General features: G+C 31.4%; 1 protein-coding gene across 1 annotated transcript in view; it reads left to right on the top strand.

The window, feature by feature from the left end:
* Positions 1-12858, top strand: part of LOC106461293 (DENN domain-containing protein 5B-like) — a 92453-nt gene extending 79595 nt beyond the window's left edge. The window contains 4 exon segments of the mRNA XM_022388162.1: positions 3324-3406; positions 4367-4490; positions 4606-4795; positions 10031-12858. Of these exon segments, the coding sequence (XP_022243870.1) occupies positions 3324-3406; positions 4367-4490; positions 4606-4795; positions 10031-10214 (581 nt within the window). The 3' untranslated portion in view covers positions 10215-12858.
* The last annotated feature ends 1367 nt before the right edge of the window (positions 12859-14225 follow it).

Genomic DNA, 14225 nt, shown 5'->3' with positions numbered 1-14225 from the left:
TGACAGCTGCTATGCCCACCTTCAACAGATTTGTTTAAGCTTTGTCCATTCCTTGTAGAGATTACATACACGTGTATATAACAGTTAGAAAGAGCTCATTCTACAGTATAAAATAACAGTGGTTATTTTGAATTTGGTACCAACTGTTCGTCACAGAGTACATGAAATTGACTACAGCATTGTTGGCTGCTTGATCAGCTATAGCACTTACGGTTGTTTCTTACCTAAATATGTTAGTTAGAGATACAGTTTGAATTGTATTTAGGTCTTACTATTATATTTTAGTTACCTTTTTTGACGACATATAGGATGCACTTATTTCCCAAAATTTTGGCTCAAAAAATCGCCCTGCATCTAATATGCGAAGTTGAGACCTTCCACAGGCTAATCTTCTTCCTAACGCTCATTATCCTAGTATACGATCAGTACAGCATTCCAACTACAAAATAGGAAATTTGCATAGGCCAGATGCAGTCGAATTTTCAGCTTCCTGTTAAAGGATGGAAGGTCTATCTCTTAAAAGTGCGAACGCTTGTCCCTTCAGAAACAAGGTTTCGTCACATCGTTTTATCTTTACTGTGAAACTTGATATAGCGACCAACTTGTGTCAACAACTCGAAAAATGCACGGCCAATCAGTGAGCGAAGATAGAGATAGAGGCAAATTACAAGCAAACATGACCTCACACCCACAGGAAGACTGAAGCGGCCCACCATTGCCCAAGTGTGTGAGTGGGTGAAGAAATCTTGGGATGACGTTAGGCCTAAAATCATTGTGAAGTCTTTTAAGAAGTGTGGCATTAGCAATGCTCTTGATGGCACAGAAGATAATGTGTTATTTGAAGTCAGTGATTCCAGCAGTAGTGACGAAGATGAAGATTTTTCTGGTTTTGAAGATGAAGATTTTTCTGGTTTTGAAGATGAAGAATTTTCTGGTTATGAAGATGATTAAAGTGTATCCCCATTTTCTTACTGTGTTTTAGTTTATGTTCAAGTGTTTTCTGCTTGTGTAATGTGCTGTTAGATTACTTTCACCAATATATGCTTAAATACAATAAAAACTTTTTTTCCTGAATCTGACCTGCTGAAATGGGGGTGCGTCTTATATACCCATGCGTCCTATATGCCATCAAATATGGTAATTATGAATTAATTATGTTTTAAAAGGCATGATTAAAAGGTTTAGATATTTTTTTAAATATACATCATACTTTGTGTCCATTCTCAAGGCTTATATTATGTGCTGAATGAAAATTTTGCCGAAGGGTTGTGCATGTTTTCCAAAGAAACTGTAATGTGCCTCCAAGGCACCATTGACTTGTTTTGAGGTGAATAATAAGTTGTAAAAGACAAAAAAGGAAAATAAAACATTAAAAAGTGTACTATGTGTGAAAATGAAAAAAGACGAAATTATGAATTTAACAAAAGGAATCTAAAGATATTCTACAAAACATTAAAAGATAGAAATTGTTTTCTATTTCCTAATTTTAATTATTTCATTGCATTATATGTTGATAATAACAGCTAGAGTTAGTGATATGGTAGAGAAAATGAAAATAAAATGTAAGAATTTACCTTAAAAACACTTTTGATATCCTTTTTGGAGGTTCTAGAGATTATGTAAAATAAATATAAAAACTATAAGACAAAAAAGTATTTCTATACTTAAAATGAAATGACTTTGCACTTGATTTGTTAATAATTTGAATACGAGTAACTACAATAGAAAAGTAACATATTTTGCACTTGATTTGTTAATAACTTGAATACGAGTAACTACAATAGAAAAGTAACATATTATCAGTAAAAACACTTAATTATAAAACCATCATTATTTGTGTACAAGATACTTATGATCTTTAATGAAATCTTACCAGTTTTTGAGAGGATATATTAAGAAATCTCAGTTACCAATTGTATTGTTGTACAAGTGAAATTCGCATCTCGATTTCTGCAAATTGCATAAGCCTGCCATGAAAGGGTTAATGTCTTTACTTAAATTAAAATCATTGCTGTTCATAATTGGTATATCTTGAAAGCAAGTCCTAATATCACCAGCCAGTTAAGGATCATGGTTATGGGTTACAATTTGAAATCGTAATTTAACGTTTCACTACAGTTTTGTTTGCTTAGAATAATTATAAAGCATATCTTGTTATCTCAAAACCTCTAGTTGTGTGGCATGCTTCAATCAAGAAATGAAAATCACGTTGGTAATTTTTGGCTCTGCACAAAAATTAAAACCTTAAATACAACTTTTATATTGACATCCTAATAATTAGTTTAAAAAATTTTAAAGGTGAATACTCTAAACCATTTATTCCTGACCTTTTTCCAACTGAGGACCAGCTAGTCACAATTCATAAATTTCACATACCACTTTGTATAATATTAACTTTTTTTAACCCTAGAATGCCAGCATGGGGTCACTCTGATCCCATACTACCTAGTGTTAATGATTGAAATGATTGCTGGCATTATAGTGTTAAACAGCTTTTAAAAAATTAAAACAATATACTTAAGCAGCTTTATTTTGAAACATTTTTTTAAAATCATCTTGTAGACCAGCTGAAATTTGTGGACTTAGCTCCAGTACAGACTGGCAGTTGGGACCCACTACTTTAAATCTTACTTTTGTATTTCTTTTTTTTATGAATAATTAGAAATAGTTTTATTTTTGTGATAACATCTTTAACAGTAGGTGGTAGATGTTTTTGGTAGGTTCTTGGTTAATATTGCATGCAAAAACATATCAGTATTGTTTAATTTACATTCATAATCCAAAGACTTGATAATAGGTAGAGGTATGCTATACATTCAAGTTGTGATGTCATTAAGGCCCTAATATTTTCATGTAAGGTTGAAGGATATTAGTGTGAAAACCAATTGAACCCAAAGAATCAACATTTCCTGTTTTGTTTAACTTGTAGTATTTTATGAAGTAAATAATTATAGAACAAAGATTTTAATAAAGTGGTAGCAAAATCTGATAGTTAATCAAGGTTTGGTGTATACCACATATATATATATATATATATCAGCTGTGCTGTTGAGTCTTGAATAGGTAAAACTGCAGTTCACAGCAGTGTGTGCACCAAATCAAGGATTGCGTTAGGTGTCTGTGTCACAGATTATATTTTGAAATTTACCTTTGGTGAAAAAAAAAAATGTATAATATAAAACAGATTTTTCTTTTGTAGTAAGTATTTTTTGTTTGGGTTATAAGTTTTTGCATAAGTTATGATAATAATGTGAAGTAAGAGTAATTATTTTATTTTTATATTTTAATCATGTTAAACATTTTCATTTTGTATTCTTCTATAGAGCTAACTGTCCCTGAGATACAACAGATTCTGGGAGATGCAGTGAACAATATTGTGAAGTATTTCTACAAGTCTGATAAAGAGGTAGATTTCATAATGCTATATAAATCTGCTTTACACTCGGCAACAGTTTAAATTTTCTGTGTACATTTGAAATATGAAAATGTGCTCTAAAAATACAATGAACTAACACCAGTGATGTAATTTTTTTCATGTAATAATGTAAACTCTCCTTGGTTAATTATTCAAAAGTTACTGAAAAATGCTAATGTTATTCTAAATTTTCTGTCTTTTCCTAAATTGTCCATTTGTTTAACTAAAGAAATAAGTGGGATATTGTGTTTATTATAGCTGGTTTCTTTGATTGGAGGACAAATATTGGTTATTTCTATAAGTTATGTGCATAACGTTGATAAGAGATACTTCAAGAAAATTTTGATCTTATTGTTTTTGTTTACTTCAGGTGAAACTCTAGAACTTTTAGGCCATATATTCACATTTCTTAAGGAGATCTGGACACTAAAACATATATTTACCATTTGAAAATCTTTTCTAATGTTACTAGTTGATTAACTACATAAAGGTTTAACTTTTGTATGCTGCTATAATGAACTGTACTGTAAAATGTATATCACCACATATAGATTAATATATGAAATAAGCATCTTATTTATACTAACTACATTGTTTTCAAGACTTTGACTGTTTTATGTGCACATGTAATCCTTGTGGTAAAAATCTCAAAAGCTTGTGGTTAGTTTTAAATTAAACCTAATGAAATTTTATTGCTAAACACAAACAAAATTTCATTATCAAAAAACTATTTTGCTTGTTTAAGAATTAATAGAACATTGTATGAAGAAATCAGTAGCAATTAGCTGTTATAACTATATCTTATCAAGTTTGAAATGATGAAATTGTATTACCTAAAACGTAACATATTTAATGTAAATCATTTCACATTGATATTTATGCACTACTTAGGTTTCATTACTTGTTATTATTTTGCTAATATAACAACTAATTTATTCTTTGTATTGTTAGAGAGGGAGTTTGACAATCTTGTTGTGTGGTGAATTGGGGTTAGTCTACTGTTTGGAGCAAGTTTTCCTTTACGGATTTAAAGCCACTCGATTCTTTAGACAAGTATATCTGTGGGACTTTTTTGGTAAGTTTATTTTCATAAGAACAAAAGAAACTAGCTGGGTTTATAAATGTTTTTAAGATTTTTACGGGATCAAAGAATAATGCTTGTTATTTTCTCTCTTTGTAAACTGTTTCAGTGAAAATCCGAGCATATTTTGGTAGCATACTGCAGGAAGAGCAGAGCACTGACAGTCCAGTACCTTGGGATTCTCTTGAACATGTCTTACTTATGAGATCATACTGCCAGCTGGTGGATAAGATTGATAATGTCTCACATTCTGTAGGAAAAGATGGAAAATTTCAAGTATTTATTTGTTTAGCAGCACGGTGAGTTGCTTTCATGAATGTTGATTGGTTATCATTTAATTCTATGAATCCCAAAACTTAGGTAACAGTTGCTACACTGTATTCAAAATTCAGTAAAAACATGTCATGTTTAGAGGATTAGATATTGATGGTCTTTGAGACAACTTACAATGCAGCCAGAAATGTGATAATCCACTTACATTTGTTTTATTAACCTCCACCCAGCATTTGGAGTAACACATTTGCAATTTAATATAAATTAATTGTGTAACAATTACAAATAATATTTAGTAGTAACAGAGGAATATATTTTCTTGTATGGACTTTATCTCTTTGTAGCAACTGTTAACTTTTCACATTTTCCAGTTCTTATTCTAGCCATATTCAAACTCTGACCTATGTATACAGTTGCATAAAAATGAACTGCTACAATTAATTAAATAAATACAAATTTACTGTGCTACTTTGTATCCTGACAAGTTACCACACATATAGCATAACAACTAGTGAGGTGAAGTGTACATCAAAAAGATGCAGAGAATTCTAGCATGCTGTAGAGGAATTGTGACATGATCAATGATTGGCCAGTGAGGCCTTGAGGCCTGTCCAGCTTATAATGTGTAGTAAACTCTACCATCATTGTCTCTTAACTCTGCCAGAATTGGAAAGTTATCAATGCATAGTTAGGCTTAACTTTTTGTGTGTTGTTGAGATAGATTTCGGCAATTAAACTAGGAAACACTAGTGGTTGTATAGCAAGGGACAAAAAGTTTTTACACAATTTGTAAGAAAGTCTGACAAGTAAAACAATAACATTTTGCTTATCTTCACTCTACCCAGCTCTGTAATAGGTACTAGCTAATAGCTGAGGTTTAACCTGGCATTCCATCCAGGTTATTGTTTTAAACATTCTTATCCACACACATCCCTTGTGTTTGTCTATCAATTCTCTGAAATTTTGGTCTTGGAAGGACTCGGAAATTATCAGTGTTCTTTGTTAATAATCAGTCGATTACTTACATAATACTGTTATAGGCTATATTTTTTTATGTTATAAATTACAAATTAGCTAGATGGTGCAGGACATTAAGGTCAAGTAACTATGTAAGAGTTGGCCTTCAATATTCTAAACTGATGTCACAAAAACCTAGAGGCTTTGTCAAATTGTCAAATATCTAAAACAAGGATTAGGTGATAAATATAAGTGAGCCAGTTAAATGGCTAAGTATGCTTGGAATAAAACAGGTCTACAAGAAGTTACAAAATGTATGAACCTGTAAAGAAACATTGAGGAGGAAATAGAATTAATTTGTTATTGTTACAGGGACTGGATGTTGAATTATTTTTAGCAGATAATTTGAAAGGACAACATTACAACAGTACTGTTTGATTCAGATAAATTGGTTTTATGATCTATAAATATAATGCTTAATTGAAATATTCTTAGTACTAAGATTCATACAAATATATGTAGCAGTTTGAATTAGTCGTGACAGTGTCTCTGAGCTCCATGTACTTGTACTGTACTATTTAGAGTTAATTCTATTCTTAAGACATTTCTTGAGAAAAAAAAATCCATTTCATTTTAGATTATTCTTATTACAAAGTGTGCATTTACCATTAGGAATCTTGGTTCACTCTGATATGATCAGTGTACTAATTTGTTGGGTTTTTGCTTGTCTAGCTGCAAATAATTAGTGTCTTATTAATGATTCATTGGGGTGTGGCCTAGTCTTAAGTGCTTGGGATTAGTAATTAAAAGGCTTCATGTTCAAAGCTCACTTGAGTCTAGTCGTTGCATCCTTGAGCAAAACACTTCACCAAAATTTGCTTCACTTTACCCAGCTCTGTAATAGGTACTAGCTAATAGCTGAGGTTTAACCTGGCATTCCATCCAGGATAATGTTTTAAACATTCTTATCCACACATATCCCTGGAAACTGGAGTAAGCACCATCTCTATGTGTGTTTAAAGACAGAGAGAGGATTTAAGTAACTAATGGTGCATTAACATTTATGTGATTCTGGTTAAAGACTACCCGCTGTGAATATCAAGTATAACTAACTTTTAAATCCTTTTTTTTGTGATTTTCTTTTGGATAAACAATTTTTTGTTGATTATTAGCAAAAATATATTCTCCCCAAAACCCTCTTGTGACTGATTCAATTCATTGTCATACTTCCTTCATCATTACTAACTCTTGGTGAGAGTACATGTGAAGAAATTAGCAAGAAAAACTTCTAAGAACATTAGCATGATATTAATTGTAATTCCAAGCTACTGTCCTGTTTTGTAGGTTTTGGTAGTGTATCATATCTGTCCTAAAGGCAGTTTGAACAATGTGAGTGATGGGCTTACTAATCTTGATGAATAGGAAGGATGACACAGTTGTTATTAAAGAGTTCTGTTCTTAGTGGTGTGATAGTGAAGTTCCTTTGAGAAGATCCTTGCTCATACTCTTGATGAAACAGGAATCAAATTGACAATCCTTTGTAGTGGTAATCAGGGCCAGATTAAGGTTAGTAAGGTCCTAGGTCCAGGTAACATTTGGGAATAATAATAATAATAATTCACTGTTGCCCCTATTCTGCTAGTTGTACAAACCATAATTTTTTTACTTGGGTGGCTGGTGGGACCTCTATGTTACTGGAAGTCTAGGACTGGGTAACCTATGTGTTAATCTAGCACTGGTAGTAATGATGTAGGAGGAATTAGATCTTTCTTTTAAAAAATAATATAATTTTTTTTTCAAAATGTTTGCAGGGCTTGAGCTTGAAACTTGCACACGTGTTCTGATCATCAATTTCCCCATATGGTGGTAAAATTGATCATATTTTATTGCTACATCATATTTCTGATCCACAATATGTAGTTGAGTACCGTTAAATCAGAGATCTTTGGTAGCTTGCAGTGCTATTGTTGCATAATTGCCTGTTTTGAATCCTACTGTCAAACACACTGATCTGCCAGACAATAGATAGGTATTCTTTGATAATAATTTCTTGTGACTGATGTTCAAGAAATGTTCTGACAACTCGCATAGAGTATCATTAAACTAATATTTCTACGTATTCAACTGTTGTGAGATGTTGTCTCGGTCACCATTACCACCTTGCTTAAATTCTGACCTGTTCTGATTTTTGAAAATGGTCACACAAAATGATACGTCTTCCACACCACTTTATGAGTACTTGAACCAAGAAAATATTCCAGTCAGGAACATGTTGATCCACCACTTTTTGCATTTTTAATGATGTATGATACAGTGAGTATAATTAAACTAGGAAATCTTGGAAGTGGTTCATACCAATGTCCCCTCTAATATTTTCAATCCATGTGCAACATAAATTTTTTCATGCGCATAAGTATCAAGGCAATGTGCAGATGTGCACTACCAGTTTTTGTTGGTGTGTGTGGGGGGGTATTTTTGGACCATCAACCCTATTGAATCATTAGGCCACTTTGCAATGCTACCAATTGGTTATTTGGGCTTTAGGCTTATTGACTGCCATGATCATTAAGGCTGTCAACACGTCGACTCCTCACCATTACTGAGAATATGCATTTCTGGAATAATTAAGTGTGTGGCATTTGATTGGTTGTTGTGTGGCTGTGCAACTTAAAGGGAACACTGGTTTATACCACTTACTCTGATAACTGCATTATGAACTGCAAGATCCATTCTGTATACTGAATAGTGCAGATGCTAATGTTTAGAAATTCTTCTTGCAATAATGTTACAATGCTGTTGTATTTTTACCAAACATGACAGCAATACTTTCACAAGCTGTTGCAACTGAGTGATCATTTAAGCGATTCTCAGAGAGTCCAAGAGAAGATACTCTAGTTAACAATGCATTTTTTATGCCTGAACAGTCATATCAGTCAGCCTATCAACTCAAAAAATTAGTTTCTACATTATTTCATGTCATTCAAAATCAAATGAACATACAAGATAAAAGTTGAAGCTTAACTGTGAGCGGTGGACTGGTCAGTTGTTATTCAGACTTACTGTTATGTTATGTAGCAGCTACCTTAGAAACGTGATAAACATTTCTAGTACAAAATACCTTCCATCTTCTAGCCATTCAAAATTTGAACATCCATTTCTTGTTTGAAAAATAAAAAACTCAACAGTTCAGCTTAGCTTGCTCATATGCTACTATGAAAACTTCACAGATAGTTTGAAAGTTGTTAGCTACCACTTTTGTATTGATTGCTATGAGTGTTTTTTTTTGGGGGGGGCGATTTCATGCACAGCGTTGTTTCTAGTGGAATCTATATTTGTATGTAGCCATATTTGTGTGTGTGTGTGTTACCATAGCAGCAAATGTTGAATTTTCACCACTGCATGTAAACTTTCATGTTATTGCTTTTGTCCACTCCTGACATGCAACACTTAAGTATTTTTTTAACAGTATTCATGTTTCTGTTGTCAAGAACACCACTATGCCAAATCACAATTTTCAGAATTTCCGACAGTGACAATATGGTGTATTTTGAACTTGAGGCTGAGTCAGTTTGTGTATTAGTTGTATACTTACATTAAGAATAATACAGATACATACGAGGCACAGAACAGGGTTTTAATACTGTATTGTCCATTTAAATGCTGAACATGTCCCTGATTTTCAATCAGAATTGGACGAATTAAGAGTAGTGTAGATAAAATAACATCTGCATTTAATGATTTTTTCCACAAAAGTTAAGCCTATTAGTTTTTAATACCTTGCCATCTTCCAGTATTTTATACAGTAACTTTTACTTAAAGTATTATACTGCATATATAAACAGCATTCATAGACATTTTTGTCTCTTATTATCCAGCCCAACTGGATATTACTTGTTTAAAATATTAAGCAGTGAAATACATACTCAAAGAAAATGTTTGTTTGGCCCTAATCTTATTTCAATATTTTATTTTTTTTAATATAAAATCTCACTTCATGATTTGTTGATTCATATAGAGAATACTATTTGGGTAATGACTTTTAGCTAAAGAATTAGCTACACCTTTGCTGATAGGATTTCTATAAAGTCAAGCCTGTAAATTAATACTTCTCTGTAGAATAATATAGCACTACATTCTAGATATTGTACTTTACATTTCTAATTATATGTTTATAAATTTGTTTCCTTGTGCCATGAAGTTAGTGCTGAAACTCTCCTGTAAAACAAAAAAAAGCACTGGGTCTATGATCTGGTGTAAATTTACCCCTGCTTACCATACATTTTGATGTGACATTGTACTTACAGAGATCACCTCCTTCATCGGATGCTGTTGCATATTGCTTCTAGTCCAATTACTTCTAGCATGTACGAGGAACAGTCATTCTTGCGGGATCCGACCTTAGTCACCTTTCTGGTACAGATCTTGGAGAGCTTGTCAGAGTTCACCATTTCTTTGGAATCCTCTCTCACTAAAGGTGTAGAGAGTTGATATCACTTTGGCTGAAAGTTTTATATTATTTCCCACTAGCTTAACACTAAAATTTCTTCCTGTTTTATACTAGCTATGCTAATTCTGCATTAATTAGTAGATAAACAATAGGAAAGAAGGTGATTTGCTACTTTTTATTATGTGAAAAACCTTCTGTTTGTCATTTACAACTCATGTCAAACTATTCTTGTACAAAAAAGGTCCACCTGTACATAAATATCATCACTTATTTAGAAATCATAAACATTACCATAAATACTCAGTCCTTTTATACTAACCTATTTGATTACAAATCAAATACTGAACATTAAAATTTCCATTAGAAGGCATATTTTTTGTTTGTTATTTAATGCTAGTTTGCAATCAATTAATTCTGTATTTGCAGATACGTCTATGTCGTAACAATAAAATGAAATACGTTGGTGGTATGATGTAACAAACGTCAATGTTTAAAAACTATATGAAAGAGCAAAATTAATCATTATGCAAAGGCCTGTGAAGAAAATTAGGAAACAATTTGACACACTGGTATTTTTTGTAGTGAAATCATTTATCAGTATAGTACAAGTAGAAAGGTAGTTTAATGTTGTGGTGGTTTTACATCACTTTTGTCACTTGTTAATCCAGAATTTGTTTATTGTATACTAAAGGTGCATAGTGTTGAAACAAAACAAAAATGGGTACATTTTCAAAGGCAGAACTGGAACTTAAAAAATATAAGTATGTGAGAAAACAAACTAAGCTAATTGATAACCAATATACTAAGAGATACCTATTCTAACTTATCACTTGCTTTTTTCATGGTTTTAATTTTTTTTATCACTTTGTAAACAAACTTCTATCTTATAAACTCCTCAGTGGTATTTTGATAGCTTTTTCTGCACATGTGTCAAATTATGGATGCATATTTTGTCTTTACAGTTTTGGAAATGTTTGATTTTTGTTTTGTTTCCTAATTTGGAAACATCATCTTTCATAATTGAATTGAACAAAAATTTTCCACTGTGTGAAAAAAATATATGGCAATATTTATGAATGAAAAATAAGTCAACTTTTTTTTTCTTTTTAGTTAGCTTATTAAAGTACTTAATTCTTTCTCATTGTTGTTTGTAGTTCTGTTTCCAAAATATTTAGGAAAAGATTCTATTATTGACTTTGTTCTTTGATCCAGAACTAGAAGGTACTAACCATTAAAGTTAGGTGTATATAGTTTGTAAAGAAAAGTGTGAAATTTTTATTTTATTATAATGTTTTCTTTTTGTATATGGTCATTAAATTTTGTCAAAACTTATGTCTATGATTTAAATCTTGTATTTCAGAATGGAGGTTTGACATACATAAATTCCTCTGAGTACTTGTAGTATGGTTTAGTTTTTGTAGAACAAGCATGTTGTGTATAACAGTACAAATTGTTTTCTGTTTGTTGCACTGACAACTTAAATGTTATTGAAGTTTTGTTACAATTTTTTAAAAATGAGGAGAACTTCAGATTTTTTTTTCCTCGTGGAAGAATGATCTCTTGGTTGTATGTCTGTCCATTTCAAATGTATTCATACTGACAATGTTTATATCGAAAGTGAATTGTGTGTGTGTGTATATATAGACACACATGTATATATATATATATACCTGCTTACCATATTTATTGTAGTATTATATTTGATTTCTTGCATTCAGTCCATGTATGTAGTAGTTAGAATAATTTTTGAATCAAGATATTATTTGAATTACACCGAAGATTGTCAGAGCTCATCAGAAAAACGTGGTTGTGCAATATTAACTTTCAATATTTGTTATATCCTATGGGATTAATAGTATCGTTGTTGAGCTAATTACATTATTAAGACAATTTTACAAAATATTACTTTATTTTATTGGAAACTAGAAAGTACCAACTTGCTCATTAAACACAATCCAACTCCTCAAGAAAAGTAGTTTACAAAGCACAACGTTGATATTCTAGGTTATTTATGCTGTTAAGAAAACCACAAAGAAAAATAGCCAGCATGTGAAATCTGAAACATAATTTTTGTATTTTTTAACATTTTGTTTTTTTTATGATACAAATTATGTTCAAGAATTTTGCCTTCAAAATATATATTTTACTTTCAAACTACTAATTATACATTATGATGAGATTGAGTGTAGTAACCTAAGCATGATTTTACTTTTTTACTGGTTTGTTGATAGTTGACATCAACTAAATGCACATGATTTTAGGTGTGTACAATTTTAACAGTGAAGTTGTAATTGAGTTTAAGCTTTATAAGCTTTGTCTATTTACATTCCAGACAAGTTCGTCTTATACAGTATTTTAATATAATGTTTATTTTATATATATATAATATATAATGCTTTTTTGTTCTGTAGTAGCGTAGCTCTAGTAGAATTTGATTATTTCGCGTTTTGTATAAATACATCTGTGTTTGGTTAAGTCAGTGTGAACTATTTAGAAATATATATATTCCGACTACTGCACCTTAGAAGGTTTGATGTAATTTATTTTGAACAAGTGTGCCCTAAATAGTTATTCCGTCTCTTTGAATGTACTGTCAGTTATTTCGAGAACAATCAACTTGTATGTAACCGTGTATACTTTTGCTGTAAAATATGTATCACATTCGATAAAAACACTTTCCTCACACTTGTGCCAACATATAGTGTTTCTTATCAGTTATACAAACAGATATGTACTCACCTTTCAATCTATCAATATTTGGTTTGATTTCAGAAGAAATTATCTGTTCATCATTATGAGTGTTGATATATGCTGATAGGTGAACTTTGATTTGAGAGAGACTAATGGCCTATATAAATAGTGTTTCGACCATACTGTGTTTGTTGTGTTCCACCTGGCCTTATGAGCTCTGTATTACTCTGTTGAGCGAAAAGCCTCTTCGGAAATGAATATGGCGGACATAGTGTGTTTCAGATACTAATATACACACATTTCTTCTTGAAAAACCCTAAGTGACTGATTAAAGAAAGTAGTGTCAAAAATATGATAGGCCTAATACTAATGTCATTCGATAAGTATAGTTAAAGCTGAATAAACTTTAAAAGCGCTTTTGAAAGTCTGGGTGTACTGAAATATTAAAATTAGTCTTACAATATTATTCAGTTACCAAGAGGCTGGCACACTAGCGTTCAACTCTTAATATGAACAATACAAACTCGTCTACAATAAATGATTTGTTATGGTTTTATAAAAACGTAGTCCTACTATACTATAGTGATATTTATAGTACTAGGACTACTGGTTGGTTTCAATATTTGTTACATTTTATATTCAATATGTTGTTACTCTAAATTTTTGGCCTTTTTTCAACGTATTTACCATATCTACTGTCAGATGTAAACATGGAAGAACACTTGTTTACATCAGCTGCTGGTATCTCACTTCTTATTGAAATAATGTCTAACCCTAACGTTGGATTGGCGCTTGTTGATTGTTTTTACATGTAGTTACTTTCTTCATTTCCACATAAATCATTTTAATAACTTAATATGGCAGTATCCACTAGAAAATTCATACGCAAGTTATCAAATTTGTTTTTGCTGTCTTTTCAGAACTTATATGAACAATTTAATTGCTCGACACTTAAAGAACTTATTAAACAAAACATGACCATATTACACTTGTAGTAACCATATGAATTATGGTTTTACAATATCGTGTTATTAAACTAGTAGTTGCTTGTTTAAATCAAATAATTGCATTTGTTAGACTGCTAGGTTGTATAATTATTAGGATGTAGAGGTGAAACTCTAAACAAAGCTATAAAAAATGTTTCTTCCATAAGCACCAAATTCATATAGGATCGTATCATCCGTAGGTCAGGATAAATAGTGACAGAAATTGTATTGTTATTCATTTGAACTAATACGTCTGATTTTTCAGTTTTCATAAATCATATTAATTTCCGATCACAGGAAGCTATGTATTTGGAGTGAAACTAAAAATCAACCGCGCAATCATTATTTCTAATTAAATATATTTTCCATAGTGTG

Source organism: Limulus polyphemus, unplaced genomic scaffold (genome assembly GCF_000517525.1).
Source record: "Limulus polyphemus unplaced genomic scaffold, Limulus_polyphemus-2.1.2 Scaffold928, whole genome shotgun sequence".
Classification (NCBI taxonomy): domain Eukaryota; kingdom Metazoa; phylum Arthropoda; class Merostomata; order Xiphosura; family Limulidae; genus Limulus; species Limulus polyphemus.
This window is presented reverse-complemented; position numbering and strand designations above follow the sequence as displayed.